Raw genomic sequence first — 20,089 nt, 5'->3', positions numbered from 1 at the left:
AGTCTGCAGCTTTCCCTCGGTTCCAAGTCCACAAACTCAGACAGAGAAAAAGGAAGAGACTGATGAGCCGTAAAGATTTTCTGTCAGGGCCGGTGGGTTTTGAAGATGTCCGCTTCATTTCGACATCGAGGTTAGGCCGATCGATCAGGGGGTATTTATAGCCCAGCGCCGCCCGGACGTGCCCCGTCGCCCTCTCCCGCACGTGCACGCCCACGTGCACAGCCCCACACACGCGAGCGCGCCCACACGTACGCTCTCCCACTAGATCCTCCGGCCTGGTCTGAAGTTTACCCTTCCACACATCTCAGCTTCTGGAGAACCGTGTGACCGCTTTTAGGGGTCGTCCACATGTGTCGCCATTTTCAAAAGCGACACACAAGGCGTCTCACTCTCCTGTGCTGCCTCTGCGTGAGGCTCCCCTATGCGTGACATGCAGTCATCCCTCTGGCAGTCTGGCTTACGGCCCTAATGCACACGCCAATCTCTGCTGTAGCCCTGGCAACCGGCCTCTGCCTGACTGACCTCTGACCCACAGAGCCCAGACTGCTGAAGAAGAGGAAGCCACACTTCCACCGCGCTGTGGAGAGATCGCCCACGCGTGCAGAGAGCGCCCCCCCCCCGCCCCAGCACCCCCCCCGCTCTGTGTCATAGCCCGTGTGACAGGAACGGAAGCTACGCGACCGAGACCAGGTCAAACCGCGCCGATGTGACACGCACAAAATACACTCCAGTGCCCGCAGAGGGGAGACCAAAAGACCCGCTTCAATATCGCTGCCTGGAGCAGAGACTGACATCAGAGACCGGCAGGGTTGACCCAAAAACACTGAGCGGAGGTCCCTGGCTTCTCCCCGGTCCTGACTGCAGCTCCGCCCCACGGCAACGGCCCGGCTGGTGTGCGGTACCTGCCGCGGGCGGCCGCTCTGATTGGCCGATCCGTACTCACCCACTGTTTGCGCGCATGGTTTCTCCTCTTGAAGTACAGAATGAGCTTCTTCCTCATCGCCTGGTTTCTGAGGAGCAGGAAGAGAAATGGGAGGGGGAGAAAGGGAGGGAGCGCAGATAGAGAGAGAGAGCGAGAGAGAGAATCAATATGTTGAATCCAAGGAAAGGATCAATTCTCAGACTGAGAGACCCCGAGAGGCTGAATTACTGTGCGGTTGGGGACCCCTGCGATCGCTGTGTGTAGTTCAATGCCAGACAACGCTGAGCCAAGCCCACACTAACGCTGCTGGCGTGCCAGGATGCTCTCAGTTCCTATCCACCGCTTCATTTTTCCCTTTACGCTCACCGCTTTAACTCAGCCGTCTAAAGCAAACAGCATAACATCATCAGACAGATCCTTCCCTCAGCACAAACGCTGTGAATAAAGCCTGTCAGATGTGCAGCGCTGTCTTTGAAAATAAACACTGTGATACAAAACGAATGAAGGAAAATACACCACAACAGACACAGGGGGGAAACGTAAACACAAATGTGTATGTATGCGCACGCGAGTGCACAGACCAGCACACACACACCACACACACACAGACACACACAGTACACACATACGCATTCCCACGCACACACATGCGCAGAGACATGCACATGCACACACACACACACACACACACACACACGCACTGCAGCGAAGCGAACATGCAGGGACTCTGAAGCCAAGCAGAGGCTGAAACTAATGAACTAGCAAGGGAGAGGGTGGGCAGCCAAGCGTGTAACAGACACTCCCATACACTTGGACCCGGTTCCAAAAAGGACAGCAACCCTCCACACACTCAGTGCGCTCTGAGGGGCGTTAGCAGGGCCGTTAGCGGCTGCAGCAAGGTGCGCCAAGGCAAGCGCATGGCTATCGCACGGCTAGCGCATGGCTATCGCACGGCTAGCGCATAGCTAGAGCATGGCTATCGCACGGCTAGCGCATAGCTAGAGCATGTCTATCGCACGGCTAGCGCATAGCTAGAGCATGGCTATCGCACGGCTAGCGCATAGCTAGAGCATGGCTATTGCATGGCTAGCGCATAGCTAGAGAATGGCTATTGCATAGCTAGCGCATGGCTAGCACACAGCTAGCGCATGGCTAGCACACAGCTACCACGCGGCTAGCGCACGCGCAGAGAACGTTTCATCTCTCTAATGCTCGGAGGTGGACCAACGCGCTCCTTTTATTGACTCACCCAGATAACTGAGATTTGGAAAAGCGAACTAGAGCAAGGTAATTCATTTGTTCCCCTGGGGTTCTGGCTCTTTGTCCTCTGACACGCTGTGCAAAGATGACCTCAGAGACCACGTCAGTGCCGTTTCTAACGTCTCCAAAAAGGAGTGATAAAGAACTCAACCTAACCTGTTTGGTCACAGTTTGCATGGAGAATACTGTGATGCTTACTGAAAAAAAAGACTTCTGCTCTGAAGAAACATTTTCCTTTAGGCAGCTGAAATACTGAAATCTAGCATCATCAAAGCAATCATTCTGGCAGCTAACGAGGTCTAAACAAACAATGTCCCATGACCATAGGAGAAATAATGAATCTAAAAATGACAACTGAGGAACTCATATTAGGCTTCATACCGACCATTCAAAAACAAAACAGTGTATTTTATTCGTGAATTACTTTTATTGCATCTAAATATGATGCAGTTCTTTTTTAAAACTGGAAATGGACCAGCACGCTGCTCATTGCTCCACATCCTGGCCCTGCTAAACTGCTCACCTCGTCCAGGCGGTCAGAGCCAGACCTCTTCACATACCGCCGAGATAGCAATCTGCCCAGGGAGCCAAGCGGCTCTCTCAGCCTCTGCTGGAACACGGAGGTTTTTCCCCCTGACTCAAAACCGGCCAGCTCTGAGGTCATGTTCTTCCCGATTAATGTAATCTTAGTCAGCTAAGTGACCTCAGCTGTGACCTCCGCCCTGGGTCGGACGCAAGGACGCGATAGCGCCTGCGGTGGTGTGTGTGTGTGTGTGCGCGCGCGCGTGTGCACGTGTGTGTGAATGTGTGTGGAAGCGTATGAATAGACAGAAGACAAAATAGAAGGAAGGAAAGACAGAACACTTAGAGACACACAAACACAGACTGACGCTCACTCGCGCACACACACACACGCACCGCCTGAGAACAGTACAGACAGTGATATGAGAAAGCTTTCCTTCTGCTCCTAAAAAGCATTCTCAGACAGCTGAAAGATAGAGGCCAGGCTGTATAACAAAAAATCCTCTCTCATCCTGAGAAAGGCAGGCTGCTGGATTCACAGATAAACCGCTCTGTTATTCTCCCCCTCTTCCTTTCATGCCAAAACGCAGGAACTCTGCTGTGCTCTGAAACATTTTTACAGGGTTGCAGGCAACCGCCTCCTTCACAGGAAATAAAAACAGAAAACATCAAACACAGACGAACGAGCACGTGCAGATCTGAATCGTGTGGAGATGCGTCACCGGAACACAGGGACCGGAGGGGCTTTCAGGTACTCCCGCATATCAGACGGGGAAAGGCACTTTGGGACCAGCGTGCGCTTCGTGCGCAGCCTCTGGCCGGCCAATTACACGCCTCGAAATCGGTGAGGTCACCAGCGTGACGCGGTGTCGTCCGAGTGCACGGGTGCGAGATGAGCGCGTGGGCGGGTTCGAGTGGCGGAATCTCGGCGTCACGCAGCCAGCGCCGGAGCGCTGGGGGGGGGGGGGGGCGGAGGGGGAGAGGGGGAGGCACAAAGCCGCTGCTTGTCGCGGATGAAAGGGACGCTCAGGTACTTAGCCACACACACCTCTTTATCCTAATTGCTTTGAGCCAATAATACTGATCAAAAATGCAGGGAGATCAAAAGAGGAGTGCGGAGAGAAGGGGAGGTGGAGGAGAGCGAGGGGAGGACGGGGGGGTGGGGGGGGCGGCGGGCGAGCCACCAGATGGCCGCGCTCGCAGCTTAGCGCCCAGTGGGATGAAAGCGGGCGAAAGGGCGGTGCCGTCCTCCCGGCCTTTCAGTGGGTACGCCGGACGCCCCCCGCCTCGCCCGGGCCTCAGCACCTGCGCTGTGGAGAAGAGCCGTCTCCTCTGACCCAAATTCTCTACAGTAGGGGGCACCAGGGCCTGCGTGTTCCTCCACGTGCTTCGCCACGACCGTCTGGTACGTTCTGGCACACAGGTCCCACAGTTCTCTCCGTTTGCCTACATTTCCCAAAGAGCTTGTGTGTCCCACGGTCCTTCTTTGCCTACATTTCCCAAAGAGCTTGTGTGTCCCACAGTCCTCTCAGTCTGCCTACATTTCCCAGAGAGCTCAAACCATTCGCTGCCATTTGAAATCCCACATTGAGTTGCACAGCCAAGTTCAAGATTCAACGCTGACATTTACATTTCTGGAAGATGGGGAATGCTGGAGAACAGGCGAGACTGAGAGGTAAGCTGAGCGACTCTGTAAGGGCTCAGATATTTATAGAAGCCCAGGTGTGTGCTACAGAGAGACTGAGAGGGGAAGATAAACACAAACACAGACACAATCACAGACGGGGATGGGGGGGGGGGTCATTTCCACGGAGTCTGAAGAATACTCACATTTTGATGTTCTCATGGTATTGCTTAGTGTCGGACGGCTGGTTGTAGAGAGGCTGGAATGAGAGAGGAAGATGGAGAGACAGAGGGAGAGAGATTAAGCACTACTGAAAAAGGCAACGTCTTTGAAAGGTAGTCCACTCCCTGCCTCCAGAGGGCCATGGGCTTCATTTCAGGCAGACCAGATGCAAGGTTGATCTTCCTCTCCCGACACCCCTCACTGCAGTCAGGTCATTTCACCACAAAAGCATCCATGTGGAACTGCCCAAGCAGTATCAGTACTGAGCTGTGCTCCAGTGGCAAACTACACTTAAGCAAAACCCTAAAACAGGACATGGACATGAATACAAATATTACAAGAGTCGCTGGCTAGGTAAAACAACAGGAAATTCAGTTGGGCTTCATGAATTACTATGCGTGAGACACACAGTCAATGTGAAACTACAGCAAGCTTGATAATCAATGACCGATTCAACTAGCTAGCATTTTCTTACTACTCTTCCTCCTTTAATAGCACAGCCACTATCTCTGGCTGTTAGCACACACTAACTAGCTCTGCAGCCTTATTCAGTATCACACAATGTAGCAAAACCTGAAACGTCTTTTATTTGTACGACAAATAAAGACAACTTTGCACAACGCCAGCTGATGAATTAACATATTCTGCCTCCTGTTGCTAAGGAGGGGATGCTCAATAAGCCAGATGTCTGAGTTTTTCCATTATTTTCAGAGATGAAACATGCTCACCACAGGTGGTGACAAATTCCAAACAGGTGATGAAACAACGGCTTCAGTATGAGTTTTCCAAAACTTTCCCAAATCTAAGAAGCACAGAGCTGTAAAGAGCTTAGATACTCATTCAGAGCTGAAGATATTCACTTCTGTGAACGAGGCCTTTCCCCACAAGTCATACCACAGCCTATTGAGAATACTGTTTTGCCACTAGTCAGTGTGATTCCCTTATAAGCTTTTAACACACAGTCTTGAGCAGCCAAAGACACTGCGCACAGTGCAATTGGATTAACTTATCGCTATCAGTGCTAACATCAGCCAGAGCTGGCAAATGGTCCAGCCGGATGGGTTATGCATCCAGGGGAAAGGAGCACACTTTACACACATGCAGTGGCCCATATAGCTAGGAGTCTGACTGCAGATAGATACACCTGCAGCAAATTTCAGCCTCATCCAAAACCTTGCAATGCAATGTCTCTAACCCAAACAAAAAAACCTAGATATAATGTGCAGAGACTAGCAAGAGAGAGAGCGGTCCTGTTTGAGGCCAGGTCTGCTGGAGGAGTCTCTGTGGTGGACAGACTCTGCCTGTCACTCCTGTGGTGCTGAGAGTCCCCTCTAACCACAAACCCACACTGAGACCTCAGTGTGCAGTCTGAGCTCCACTCCACGGGCCAGACTCAATTTGGAGCAGGTGCGGCAGAGTCACATGGGGCAGCCTAGATTCAGTCCTGGAGATACAGCACTGACTATGAGTCAGGTTTACCTGGACACCTGGACACAGGGATATCAGCTTTGTATATCTTTGTGGCATTACTACATCTACAATTTGTTATTATTATCATTACTATTGTTACGACTACTACTACTATTATTATCATTACTATTATTATTACTATTATTTATTGCGGTTGTTGAAATAATTCAGCATGACAGAGTACAGCTAACAGACAGAAAGCAGAAATGTGACACACTGCGGTATCATAATCATGGTTGTATTACAAAGCGTTGCAACCAGAAAAAACCACTACCAATTTGATGACACATACTGTGGCACAAATGCATCCTGCAATCATAATGATGATGTGTCTCAGAACCGAGTTTAACATCAACAGTCACAACAAATCCCACAGCGCCTGTAGTCACAAACAAAAATCCATAACAGCTGATCTCATCGGTTCGATTATGGCATGAACACCACATTCATTTGAAGAAAAAAAAGTGCAAACCAAACCAGACTCCCACTCATTACACGCAAATGCATACACACACACACACACACACACACACACACACACACACACACACACACACACACACACACACACACACACACACACAGAGACCCTCTCCCCCCGCCCTAAAGGCGCGGTGGGAGTAAAGGAGCCCTTGACCCCGCCCCCACGCCCCATCACTTACCCCCAGCAGGTGGCGCTGTGCGGGCCTGGCCCTACTCTAGCCTCTAGAGCTCTGCTCTACACCTCACAGAACGCTTCCCCCTCTCTGCTCTGCGCTCACCACACTGATACAGATATGCCCAGAGACGGAAAGAGAGAGCGGCAGGGGGAGGAGGCACTGAGAGAGAGAGAGAGAGAGGGAGGGAGAGACAGAGCACGAGAAAGGGAGCACAAGACAGAGAAGCTGAGAGAGAGAGAGAGAGCACGAAAGAGAGGGAGACAGAGAGAGACAGAGACAGAGCACGAGGAAGAGAGCACATAAGACAGAGAAGCTGAGAGAGAGAGAGAGAGCACGAAAGAGAGGGAGACAGAGAGAGAGAGAGAGAGAGAGAGAGAGAGAGAGCACGAGAGACCGCACTAGACCTCTAGACCGAGAGAAAAAGCACAAGACGGGGGGAGAGAGAGAGAAAGAGGGAGGGAGGGAACACAACAGAGAGAGAGAGAACAGGAATGAGACAGAAAGCGAGAGAGAGCACGAGAGAGGAGGGAGCACAACAGAGAGAAAGAGAACAAGAACAAGACAGAGCACAACAGAGAGAAAGAGAGAGAGAGAGAGAGAGCACTGGTGTGCATCCAGCCTGGATCAGATCACGGCGGCGGGGGGACTCACCAGCTCCACTCTGGGTCCGAGCCCCTCCAGGATCCTGTGGGCTTCCTCGGCCTTTTTCTGGGGGAGACACAGAGCGCAGAGAGGCCCGCGTTAGAGCCCCGCCCACACAGCACGCCTCAGAGCCCCCGTCCCGGAGCAGCCCACGCTCAGGCCAGCTGGGCTAACGCTAGCGGTAGCGGCACCGCGCGCACAGTGCGTTACTCACCCCCTCCCGCTCACGCACGGAGACAGGGGTCTGCGCGAGCTAATCCTGTAAAGAGCCACTGACCGCACAGGAAGGAAGACTGAGAGAGAATCTCACCTCTGCCTGCGCTTATCTTTGGTTTAACAGCGCGACGGAAAGGAGAGAAAAAAATCAACACTTCCTGTGACAGACAGAATGTGAAAAACAGGAGCGCGAAAACATCTGCCAGCGACCTCTCTACAGCCACGCTCTATACATTTATATTTAGCTTCTTCATGCTGTGTTCAATGTCCCTAACCACCCCTTCTCTGCCTCCTTCTCTCTCCCTCTCTTTCTCTCTGCCTCCTTCTCTCTCCCTCTCTTTCTCTCTCTCATTCAGTGAATGGCTTCCCCACAGCAACAGCCCAATTCCCTTTCACTTTCCATCCCACTTCATTTCCTTCAATTACCACAGCACCATCACAGCCAGAGAGGGAGAGGGCGAGAGAAAGAGGGGGAGACTGAGAGTGGGAGAGCGAGAGAGCGAGCGAGTGTAAGAACACCGCCCGTTCCATTTTTCATCATCCATGTGACTTTAGTTTTTTTTTTTTTTTTTTTTTTTTGAACTCCCTCGCTGGCTCCCTCTCATTGTGGAGGGGAAAAAGGCACGTACTCATGCACACTCACACGCATACACACACTCTCACACACACACACACGCACGTGCACTCATGCACACTCACACGCATACACACACTCGCACACACGCGCGCACACGCACACACACACGCACGCGCACACACACACACACACACACGCACGCGCACGTGCACTCATGCACACACACACACACACGCACACGCGCACACACACGCACACGCGCACACACACGCACCGCGCACCACACACACACGCACACACACACACACCACACACACACACACACACGTGCACATACACTCACACACACACGCGCACATTCACACACACACACCACGTGCACACACACACACGCACGCGCACACACACAGTATCCCTAGCAGGAGCTGTGGGCTCAAAGCGGGCAGCGCTATAGTGAAGGCGGGGCTGGAGTTCCTCTGAATGAAACAGGGCCTGGTTCGGTGCGCTGGGCTCAGCTGCCGGGAGAGCCGGCCTCTCCTTCTCAAACGGCCGCGCTGACTCAACCGGACAGCGGGGAGGGCGCGGTGAAAAGCCTCAGAGGCCCGGCCCTCTCTGCTAACCGATCCGAAAGCAGACAGGGGAACGCGCTTCCTCTCCTTCCCCTCGCACGCTGCGGCCTCATCAAAGGGAGGCAGCCGGCGTGGTTTTGTCGGGTACCGAACACCGTTACCCAGCGTCCTTAGCAAGCCGCGGGCTTCAGGGGCGGACCGAAGCTCTTTACCAGCGCTAATTAGCCGAGCTGTTTTTTATCTCAGCAAAAAAAAAAAAAAAAGCAAACCACAGCCAACCTCAGAAGATAGCTGGAAAGCGCGGCGGTGTGCAGTTCTGTGGTTCGCTGCCCTCCATATCGGCAGAAGTGTGAATGCCCTTACAAGTTCAAACACAAAAAAAGCTGTGAAAACATGAGACGAGGATTTTAGCATCAGATGCGAATGTTAGAACTTTGCTGCAGTGTGGACGATGTAAATGCACGATTCCTTTAAAGCTCAGACGGCAAAAAAAGGACTGAAGAGCTGCATCGGTTTAATAAATGATGTCAACTTGAGTCTTCGGCATCTTGGGCCAAAGTCATTACGTGCAGGTGCCGGATATTAGCTAGACAGAGTTCAGGAGTGCCGCAGTCACATAACCAGCCAATGCTTTAGATGGAGGAATGTGATAGCGCCCAAAAAAAAAAGAAAAAAAAAGCCCATCAAAGGCTTGCACACTGCAATCAACACCACTGTGTGTGTGCCGACAGCAGCGGATTATCTCAGGGGAGATGGACATGGACACACTGTCTGGGAAAACAGGGGATCTGTGGCCCCCTTGTGGCCAGTGAGATGAACTGCTGTCAGGCTGAGAACATTTGGACATTCGACTGCCAGGGTCTCGCCAGGCCCGAGGGGCAACCTCCTTTTACATGCACGAAGGTCTGGACCCACAACCAGAACCGTCCAGCAGAGTGGATGAAACGGATTAACCGTAAGAGGACATCCTAAATGGAACCATTAAACTCCAGCTTGGAAATGATGTTATTCTTGAAAGGCTGCCTATGCTTTTGCCTGGAAGAGTGTGTGTTATTCAGCTGAGGGCCAGAGGCAAGCAGAGGAGCCCAGCCTGGAGATGACATCATGTGATTTCTGCCAGAAAAGCAGTCAGCAATGGCCACCTCTATAGGGGCTCGTTTTTATTGGATGTTGAGCGAAGAGTGCTTATTTTTTGGTATTTATTTATTTAACAATCTTACAGTGGTATGTTCCTTGCAGAAACTGCTGCTCGATAAAGTAAAATCAGCAGCAGGATTTTGCAACTTTCAAGTGCTGAAAGTAGTAATGGTTGCCTTTAAGAATACAAACAAAGGTGATTGTGTGTGCGTGTGTGTGCATGTGTGTATGCGTGTGTGAGTGTGTGTGTGTGTGTGTGAGTGCGTGTGTGAGTGTGAGTGTGTGAGTGTGTGTGTGTGTGTGTGTGTGTCAGTGTGTGTGTGAGTGTGTGTGTGTGTGTGTGTGTGTGCGTGTGTGTATGTGCATGCGTGTGTGTGTCTGTGTGTGTGTGTGTGCGCCCCACAGTGAGTTCTGTCTGTTCCCCTGTAATAACAGGGCCGTGTGTGAAACCCGGCACCTGGGAAGCAGTGGAGGAAGACACTGAGCCACAGGGGACAGATGACACCGGCGCGGCGTGTCATAAGTAATTACAGCCAAGCGCTGTAAAACACCTGCTACTCACACCCAACGAGCACGGAGTACAGGGCGGGGGCGGCAGATGGACAGATGCACACACACACACGTGCATGCTACACCAACACACACACACACACACACACACACACAACACACAGCACACAAACACGCACGTACACATACACACACGACACACACACCACCACACACACCACGCACAACACCACGCACACACACACACACACACACACTGCACACACAGCACGCACGCACGCACGCACGCACGCACCACGCACGCACGCACGCATGTACACACACACACACACACACACACACACACACACATGCACACACACACACACGCACGCACGCACGCACGCACGCACTCAGAATAAAGCCCATCTGACAGGCCTTGTCTGTCCTCCCACATCACCCCACCATCCCCCACCAAAGAAAACATGCATCCCTCAGTCTGCGATCCTTAAATAGAGTGCGGTTCTTAAGAGGCTAATATAAGACAGGACAGCCCTGGGAGTCGCACAGCTCCCTGGAACGCGGCCAGGGAAGCTGTGTGGAGACCACTCCCCCGGGACCTGGACCCTGACTCTAAGCTGGGGAGAGCCTGAGAGGCCTCGGCCTTGGGCAGGGGAGGGATGATGAGAGATGAAGTCCAGAGATTGTCCCAGCGAGGAGTTGCACCCTCCTTCGGTGTGACTCAACCTTGTACCCACGACCCTGACAACATGGGTGGACTGAGTGCCTCAGGGGCTCTGGGACGATGTTAGCTGAGATATGGGAGGCTAGCCCACTCGTCTTCCTACTCGTGAGGCTGTCGGTGCAGCTCACTCAGGCTGAACAAATGTTAGCCAAAAGGGAGAATGCCAACTGGTTCCTCTCCTTCCTTATAAGAGCGTAGGGTTCAGAGTTAAGTCCTCTCCTCTGCTAGTGAAGTAGGTCTCTGGCAGCCAAGCAGAGGCTGCCCTGTCTGAAGCGTACCCCTCTGAGGTCCCTCTCTCTGAAGTGAATCTCTTTGAGGGCCCTCTATCTCAGTTCTCTCTGTCTTTGAGGTCCCTCTCTCTGAGGAGTCCCTCTCGAAGTCCCTCTCTCTGAGGTCCCTCTCTTGGAGGTCTCTCTCATTCAGGTCCCTCTCTCTGAGGTGTCCCTCTCAAAGTCCCTCTCTCTGAGGTGTCCCTCTCTCTGAGGTCCCTCTCTTGGAGGTCTCTCTCATTCAGGTTCCTCTCTCTGAGGTCCCTCTCTTGGAGGTCTCTCTCATTCAGGTCCCTCTCTCTGAGGTGTCCCTCTCTTGGAGGTCTCTCTCATTCAGCTTCCTCTCTCAGAGGTGTCCCTCTCTTTGAAGTCCCTCTCTCTCTAAGGTTGCTCTCTTTGAGGTTCCTCTCTCTGAGGTATCCCTCTTTCAAGAGTCCCTGTTTGAGGTTCCTCTCCCTGAGGAGTCCCCGTCTCAGCGGTTGCTCTCTTTGAAGAGTCCCTCTTTGAGGTGTCCCTCTGTGAAGAGTTCCTCTCTGAGGTTGTTCTCTCTGAAGGAGTTGGAGGAAGTGACACACGGGTTTTGTTCCTCTTTACATTATTCGGACCCACTCACACAGTCCGCTCTGTGGAGGATCATTTCCCGCTTTGCGATGAGTCATCGTCTTCACCTTGCCAAGTGTCAGACGCACAGATTCAACATTAATAGTCAAAAATAGTCCTTTCAACAGCTCATTCCTCAACTTGCTTATGTGACTTGGCTACATTTCCATCACCACTAGGTGGAATAAGAGAATTAGAAATAAAGGCAATTTATCCACAACTGACTAAAATAAGGAGGCATCACTCAGACTGAATAAAACATATCTATCGAACCGATTTTAAAAGAGAATTCTGAATTGGCTCGTAAAGTGGATTCCACAGAGGAGACAATCGAGCACTACAGCGTCGCTAAATGGAGCCTGAAAAAATGTTCATGCTACGATGCACGGAAAAAATCTGTGCAGCGAACAAACTTGCAGAACTGTCCTTTTGCAGATACTTGCACAGTACACCAATCAAAGTGGGGTTATTTTTATCTACCCCAAGACTCAAGTGCTGTTCCAAGCACAGAGAATAACCAGATCAAAGTAGATGTGAAGGCCTTGGGCCATTTAGGTGTCTGTTCTGGATGTGTTCTGTAACATCCCAAGGGCGTTCAAATCTGAAAGGCTTTCTGTACAAGGCAAGGGCCGTGCAGGCATTGTGAAGATGGAAGCACAACATGCAAATCATTACATTTAGCAGAAGCTTTTATCCAAAGCGATGTACAAAAGTGCTTTATCAGTATGAATTATCCAACTGATACAGATAAAGATCCCGTTTTTTATTTTTATGGGGAAAGATAACAGTTTTCTGTTGACAATAAGGCAATTCAGATGCGCTGCAGTCATTTGGGTTTACCCTGGTGGTGAGGCCGTGGCATTTAATGAGAGTTTCTGCGCGATTGGGGCTCTTCATTCTGAAACGTGTTCGCTGGCAGAACCGCAGCACTAAAACGCGTCCAGCGATAACTGCAGCGCTCAGGAATAATTAAGGCCTTTCTCGCAGACGGGGGCTCCTGCTCGTTTCCTGCAGGAAGCGGCGGCGGCTTCAGCGGCGAACAAAGCGCAGAGCGTGACCGGAATGCGCCGCGCGTCCGCAGAGCTCTTCTCCGCTTCAAAGAGAGAAGGAAGCCCTCGACGTTCAGCGCGCGCCCCACCGAACGCTCGGCGCGGCGTTAAGCAGATGCGCGCGGATAACTAACGCTCGCTGCTATATTAGCACGAGCGCACGGCGATTACATAAAGAGGCCGCATCGCCACGGCGCTCTGACTCGCTCTGCGGTCTTAACTACCAGCGCTTCCTGCCACAGCTGACTGTAGAGCACCAGACAAGAAGAGACCACCACCAGACACACTTCAGACCTTACACAGGCCTGCAAACAGCGCCTTTGATAACTGCTCATTCAAACAGTAACCAAACAGGAATCAAAACGACAGCACACCTGAACACACACATCAGTGTGACTATCAGTGTGAGGACGGCAGCGCAGTGACATTGCTCCTGTGTGTGAGGCTCACCCTGTTCTCGTCGTAGATGATCTGCACCAGGCTCCGGTGCTTGGCCTCGCTGGGCGGGGGGGAGATGGGCCTCTCCGGCTCCTGGGGTTTGGCTGCTTCCTCCTCCAGCTGTTGCTGTGGGTTTCACACACACACACACACACACAAGAGATAGCGGTGTTTTTTATGGTCCCCTCACAATGCAGGCCCAAGGCCAGTGGTAGGCCACGCCCACCTAGCCGCTGACCAATAGGGGCCGCGGCTCTCCGCGCACTCAAAGGGGAGGTTCGGCGATACGTAATCAATGCTTGCACGACACAGGCCTCTCAACATGGTCACATGCGCTCTGCATTGCATCGCTTTTGCGGCTCTATTGTTTCCAGGGAGACGGGTTACCTTGGTGACGCATAACCCCCTTTTCTTTTGTCAACAGAGATGCCGCTCCAGATGAAAGGGTCTAATTAGCTCAAATTGCGATTAATTCCTCAGGGCTCGGTTAATCAAGGGGTTACCATGGCATCAAATAAATACAAACGGCACATGCGAGAGGTCTCTCTCATTGTGAACAAAGTACCCTGTGTTCACGTGTGTGTGCGTGTGTGTGTGTGTGTGTGTGTGTGTGTGTGTGTGTGTGTGTGTGTGTGTGTGTGTGCACGCGTGATGATTTCACACACACTGTTCAATCCCTCAATTTAAAAACTAAAATAGACCACATTAGGCAGCAAACCGGGCCAGTGGCTGATGTCTGACTGTGCAGCACTGTGCTCCTCGGTAAAGGAGGTGGACGCGGTCCAGGGAGGAGAGCCGCTCCAGCGCGGCCGCCCTCTCCGCTCCCGTTGGACGGATCGCTCTGTCCGACCGCTTAGCGTCGGACGCCGCGCAACGCCTCACAGCTTGCTCTTCCGCCCTGCCAGATTCCCCAGGACACGGGCGCCGCCTGCCAAGAGCCAGCGCCGCCCTTTGAAATGCTAAAAGCGGTCCTGGCGCTGCTCGCGGAGGACAGCTCAATTAAAGAGACGGGCCCGGGGCACGGAGAGGGCCCCCGGTCCTGAGGGGCAGGGAGCGGAGGAGAACTCCGGGGCTGGCGCCGAGCGTGATGGGAGACGGCCTATAAGGTTTACTGGACAACCCCCAGGAGAACGTGTGCAACATCTGAAACTCCCAACTGCCCGCCTAGTTTCCCCTGACCAAAAAAGGTACCGCCGCTGATTTCCTGATTGTGATGTCACAGTAGGGATACATCACTCAATGGGCTGCCAATCCCGAGAAAGGACCAATCGAAGCGGGCTTTCTGAGTAAAGGGGGATGGACCCCCGCTGTTCTCCATTAAGGCCGTTAGGTCTCCTGGCTCCGTTCCACACTTAAATCCAGGGCCAGGTTACGCAGGAAAGAAAATAAAGTCAGTAATGAAGAACCGCGCTGAACCGGAGCCAGAGGAAACAGTGGGATTAGACATCCGTCAAGGCCTTGAGAGAGAAGCAGAGCAGGACGCACTGGCGGTAAAGGGCCGGGATGGGAGCTAACGGCAGCGTGCGTTTAAAAGCCAGAGGTGCCCTAATGGCGGGCGCTATCGATCCGCTGCTTCCCCAGGAAGAGGACCGAATTAGACCTCTCATCTGGAAGCGCTCGCGCAGCGGGAGGACTCGCTGTTCCTGTTTCTGCGGGACCTCAGAGCCGTCGTAAACACAGGCGCCCGTGCGTAGGCGCGCCGTCCGCACGGTTACAGATGCCTGGCTGTTTCCTCCGACGGCCAAGGACGAGCCCTCAACACAAACAAAATACCGTTTTATTAATACCTCCAGACTTCGGAAAGTTAAAAAAAGGGTGTGGTTTGTCTGCATTTCTTGTCTCATTGTGCATCTGGACCACGACTCTGAGTCAGCTGTGTGTCGTTACTAGGGTGGGCGTGGCTTATCCGAGCGATGTGTAACCAGGGCTTTTTTTCCCCAGGGCAAGAAACAGATATGCAGAGGACTGCTCTTTCAAAGTGGCGTGTTCTTCTTTGTTTTAACAATACTATCAGTGAACAGATCAATTTACCGCGGCAGAATTCCCCTGTAACTGGTTCCTCTCTGGTGCGGGAGGGGTGGGGCGGGCTGGTGGATGACAGGGCAGTGTGGGGGGGGGGGCAGGAGCGGCCCGCGCTGTAACCCGATCCACAGTAAACAGGGCTCCAGCCTCGCTACCTGCCCAGAGGCCCCGTCAGCGTCCCACGGGCTGGGGTGGGGTGGGGGTCTGGGAGCGCGGATGAGCGTCTGGGGAGGAGGGGGAGAGCAGCCCCAGACTCCTGCTCGCCGCCCCCCCGCCCCCCCACCGGCCCACCGCCGAGCTAAGTGAAATAAAGCAGGCGTCCCTGCCCTGGCTGATATAACACAGGCTGCCTGTAACCGGAGCCCCCGCCCCCCCCTCCCCCTCCCCTCCGCCGGCGCTCTTTAAATAAAGCTTTACTGCGCCGCTTAATTGCTCCAGATGTTTTAATGCTTGCGGAGTGGGGGGGGGGAGTGGGGGCATCATGAAGACTGAAAGCATCTGCACAGAGGGGTGGGTGGGGTGGGTAGCTGTACTTTATTTTTCTTGGTAGAACGGCTTACTGTTGAAACCCTTCTGAGCCCCCTCCCCTCTCAGCCCCCTCCCCTCTCAGCCCCCCCCCCCACCGCGGCGCCGTGCCGTAAGAGCGCACAGGTGGCTTTGATTTATGAAGCCGTGAGGTGATTGGCTGCCAGGCGTGGGGGGGGGGAGGGGGGGCGATATCCCCTTAATAAGAGAGCCGCGCTGGAATGCGCTTCTATAAAACATGGCGTGGCGGACGGCCAAGAGGGAGTCGGGGGGGGAATACGAGCGGTTTAACAGCCACGAAAAACTCGGCCATAATCCCCACCACCAGCCCCCCCGAGGAGCCCCTTATTTACGGCCTTATACATTTAACCTACTTTTCTCCCCCGATAAGAAAACACGCAGGAGGAGGAGAACGCTGCCTGGCCAGCGGAGCAGGGGCGGGATCGGCCAATCACCACCCCGAGCCAGTTTCACAACACCGCAGCCCGAACCAGGCGACTGAGGGTAACTGAGCCGCAATGGAGGCTGTCGGAGGGGAGAAGGGCTAACCTGCTTCTTGCGCAGTTTGCAGATCTGCTGCTCCACCATGGTGATCTCCCGGTCCACGCGGTCCATGTTCTGGATCAGCTCCTCCTTGGAGAAGCGGGCCGGCACCAGGTCCAGGTCCGGGTCCATCTGGGCCGGGCTGACGGGGGAGATGGGCTCCAGCTTGCCCATGGCGCTCCCTCGGTCCTGGGGGTTGAAGGAAAGGAGACGGGGGCGTGGGTTTGGAGGAACATGATGGGTACACCAAGCTCAGCTATGACAACATTACATTACATAGGCATTTAGCAGACGCTCTTATCCAGAGCGACTTACACAACTCTAACATAGCATTTACATTGCATCCATTTATACAGCTGGATATATACTGAAGCAATTCAGGTTAAGTACCTTGCTCAATGGTAAAACGGTAGTGTCCTACACGGGAATAGAACCTGTGACCTTGAGGTTACCAGTTCCTTACCCATTATACTAAACTACCGCCCAACACTGGGCTGTGCGGGGCACACTCCGACAGACAGACACACCTAACACGATCCAAGCACCACAGTGGACAATGAATCCTATAAAAAGCAGGGATGGACCCCTCACACGCACATTTTCCACCAATCAGAATCACAGAGAGTGATTCAGATCAGCCATCCAGTGAGAATCACACCTCCTTTGTTCTGCAGTGGAGGTGTGGGCAGCACAGCAAGGGCCGCAGCACAACTGCCAAACTGCATCAACAAAGTTCTGGGACCGGATTATCCCTGTCTGCCCTCCATCCTCTCTTCCTCCATCTCTTCTCTTTCTTTCTCCCTCCCTTCCTCCCTCTCTCTCTCCCTCCCTCCCTCCCTCCCTGGCCCTCGGGCACATGGCACTGTTTAACCTGAGATGGTCACATGATGCAGGTACAACAGTGCAACTGTAATTATCCCTATTGAGAAGAACAGGCATCGTCTTTCTGTTCCTCAGTCATGTGACCAGCATTTGCCAGTATGAGGTTACAGCTCCACAATCAAGCCTATCAGTGCCTTACATTTCACTAGGCCTCCTTATGGAGAGAGTAGTCTATTTTATTCATTTCTTTTTTATTATTATTTTTACTTTTTTATTGACCAATAATGGAGATATGTCTGTTTTTTAACACTGACTTGTATGACTATTACCTATTTTCGTATATGACTGTTGCCTACTCTGTCTTTTACAGGGACAACAGATAAAATTTAGCTTGAATGCTAATTCTGGGACTAATCCAAGCAGCTGCCCAGTGTCTCTGCCAAACAAATAAACAAACAAATAATTATGTACAGCCCCAGCAGCTAAAGCCAGTCCTTTCTTCTGATTAAAATCCGAGACGCCTCTGCACTAAGAACTGCATCTCTGCATCTCACAGCAGAACAGGAATGCAAATCACGCTGTGTACCGCACACAAATAAAGCAGGCCGTAAACCCAAACGCCCGGCTGCAGCAGAAGGGCTAGCAGGTCAAGCACAGTGCGTATAAATCACCATGCAAATCAAAGGCAGGGGACAGGCTGCAGAACGCCCGCGGCCCTAATGAATGGAGCGGGGCTGGTTAAGCCCCTGGTGATTTGGTTAGCGTGTCGTAACCGTAAAACGCACTTGGATCTCCTGCGCTGTTTTTGCATCGATTTGGTTATCCGCAGGTCGTGTTCTCCCTGGGTCTTCCCCCTCTACCCCCCCCGCCCTCCCCGCCCCCCCAGCGGCGCCGGGCGGCTCCATCCAGCTCTCTCAGCGTTCTCACGCCGTACGGCAAACTGCTCCCCGACTGCATTTGTCTACTCGAGGCCCGGGCACGTTTACACGATCTGTCAATCGCGATGTTCGCTTCCTGTGATTGGCTCCTTCGGACCGTCGCCACACCCACCCACCCCCGCTTCTGACATTTCAATATTCATAAACGATAGATTTCCAAGTAGCGCCGCTGTCAAAGTAACTTTCAAGCAGAGGAAATAAATGAGATGCAGATGCGAATGACCTACATACAACACGGCTGATGTACCATAGAGGTACACACATCCTGTTTCCCTGTACCAGGGGTAGTGTAAAATATGTCTGGAAATTCAATGCAATTTGGTGTTATTGGCATAACGTGTGTATCGCTAAAATGTACATGTAATTATATTTCACAATGCACAGTGGGAAAAATTAAGAATATATTAAACTTGGAAAACATCTAAAAAGTGAGCCTAATAAAGTAATACACAGAGAATGAATGGACAGAGTAGTGGAGTGTAATGTTATGCTGGAGCCGAGATGCTTGAGGGACTTGGTTTATGTGTCCCTTTCTGTCTCCGGGGCTGTGGCAGGCCATAAACCGTCCTGCCAGTATCTCCCAGGCGGACGAGTCATTTTTCATGTTTACTGGGGGGGGGGGGGGTGAGACTCGCAGTGAAGTGCAGCTCGGTGCCAGCCTTCCGGTAGGCTCTCCCGTCCCAGAGAACGCCGTGTCTGCGCTCCGTATGAGGCACGCGAAGCCGGCCTGAGTCTCCTGCCCCCTGCGTGTTTGCCCCGTACGTGGGGGTGGGGGTGGGGTGGGGGCCTTCGTCCGGGAGCCCGTTCGCGCGCTGCTCTCTCGCCGGGCGAGAGAACGGGGGTTCCGCCAGAATTTCCAGAAGCGCTCTGCACAACTCGGATGCAGTGAGGTGTGGGAGGGGCTTAATGTGATTCTGTCAAGCACAGTCATCACCCGCTTCACACAATGGCCACCTGCCACAGATCAGCATGCGTGACAGAGGGGGGGTGGGGACAGAGTGAGGGACAGCCTGGGTTTTGCTCCGTGTTATTTTTAAACTGCTGAAATGGGTGTTATGTAACCGGGCTAATCTGAAGGAGGACTCCCTCTTGCTCTCTGCCTGAAATGGCAGGCTATGGGGTGGGGGGGGTGGGGGGGGCAGCCTATAACCTACTTGATCACGGCACACGCCATCCCCGGCCAAGCTTAATTCTCTTCCACACAAACGCCGTGCTCAAACAACAGAGGGTTGCACTGTAAACAGTCCTATTATAGTTTTCTGTGGATGAGAAACCCTTAAACCCTTTGGAATGGCTCTGGTTCCTCTCTGGACTCTAACCTAGTTACCGTTCTGTGGTCTGGCACCAGCCAAGAGGAGGAAAGAGGAAACGAAGCGTGAAAGGTGGAAAAAGGGAGAGGGACAGAGAGAGAGAGGCAGAGAGAGAGAGAGCGAGAGAGCGAGAGAGAGAGAGAGAGAGAGAGAAAGAGGGGTAAGAGGAGTCTGACAGACACAGTGTCTGTCCTCACAACCCCCTGCGATGCAGCTCTGGGCACTTTCTCAGTTATTCGGTTATGAAATGACACGCTAAAAGTAAGAAGAAAAAAAAGCCAGTGTCACAATTTAAAATGGGACTTGGTCTCAGGGGCGCCGCCTTTTAAAAAGCAGAACGAAATAAGGGACCTATTTTTCTTTTCGCGTTATGCTGCAGACAGGAAAGCGGCTCGAGCTTTCATTTTCGGGAGGGAGGAAATATCCCTGACACCCTTTGATAGCAGAGAGCCCGCTGGTGTGGAGGCTGACAGGCCGCAGGGTAGCACAGCGTTCTCTCTCTCTCACGGGGGAGGGGCT

The 20,089-nt window shown here is 52.8% G+C and overlaps 1 protein-coding gene across 18 annotated transcripts in view; it reads right to left on the bottom strand.

Annotated features, from left to right (window-relative positions):
* Positions 1-20,089, bottom strand: part of ncor2 (nuclear receptor corepressor 2) — a 141,566-nt gene that overhangs the window by 59,436 nt on the left and 62,041 nt on the right. For 17 of the 18 annotated variants that reach the window (XM_064354036.1, XM_064354052.1, XM_064354048.1 and 14 more), the window contains 5 exons: positions 16,507-16,689; positions 13,423-13,536; positions 7,331-7,387; positions 4,535-4,587; positions 944-1,010 (listed from right to left, as the gene is read on the bottom strand). In XM_064354036.1, the coding sequence (XP_064210106.1) occupies positions 944-1,010; positions 4,535-4,587; positions 7,331-7,387; positions 13,423-13,536; positions 16,507-16,689 (474 nt within the window). Of the gene's footprint in view, positions 1-943; positions 1,011-4,534; positions 4,588-6,682; positions 6,965-7,330; positions 7,388-13,422; positions 13,537-16,506; positions 16,690-20,089 lie in introns of those variants that run through there. The other variant, XM_064354053.1, reaches the window with a different exon arrangement.

This window comes from Anguilla rostrata, chromosome 10 (assembly GCF_018555375.3).
Source record: "Anguilla rostrata isolate EN2019 chromosome 10, ASM1855537v3, whole genome shotgun sequence".
Classification (NCBI taxonomy): Eukaryota; Metazoa; Chordata; class Actinopteri; order Anguilliformes; family Anguillidae; genus Anguilla; species Anguilla rostrata.
The sequence above is the reverse complement of the archived record's forward strand: the minus strand, read 5'-3'. Positions and strand labels throughout refer to the sequence as shown.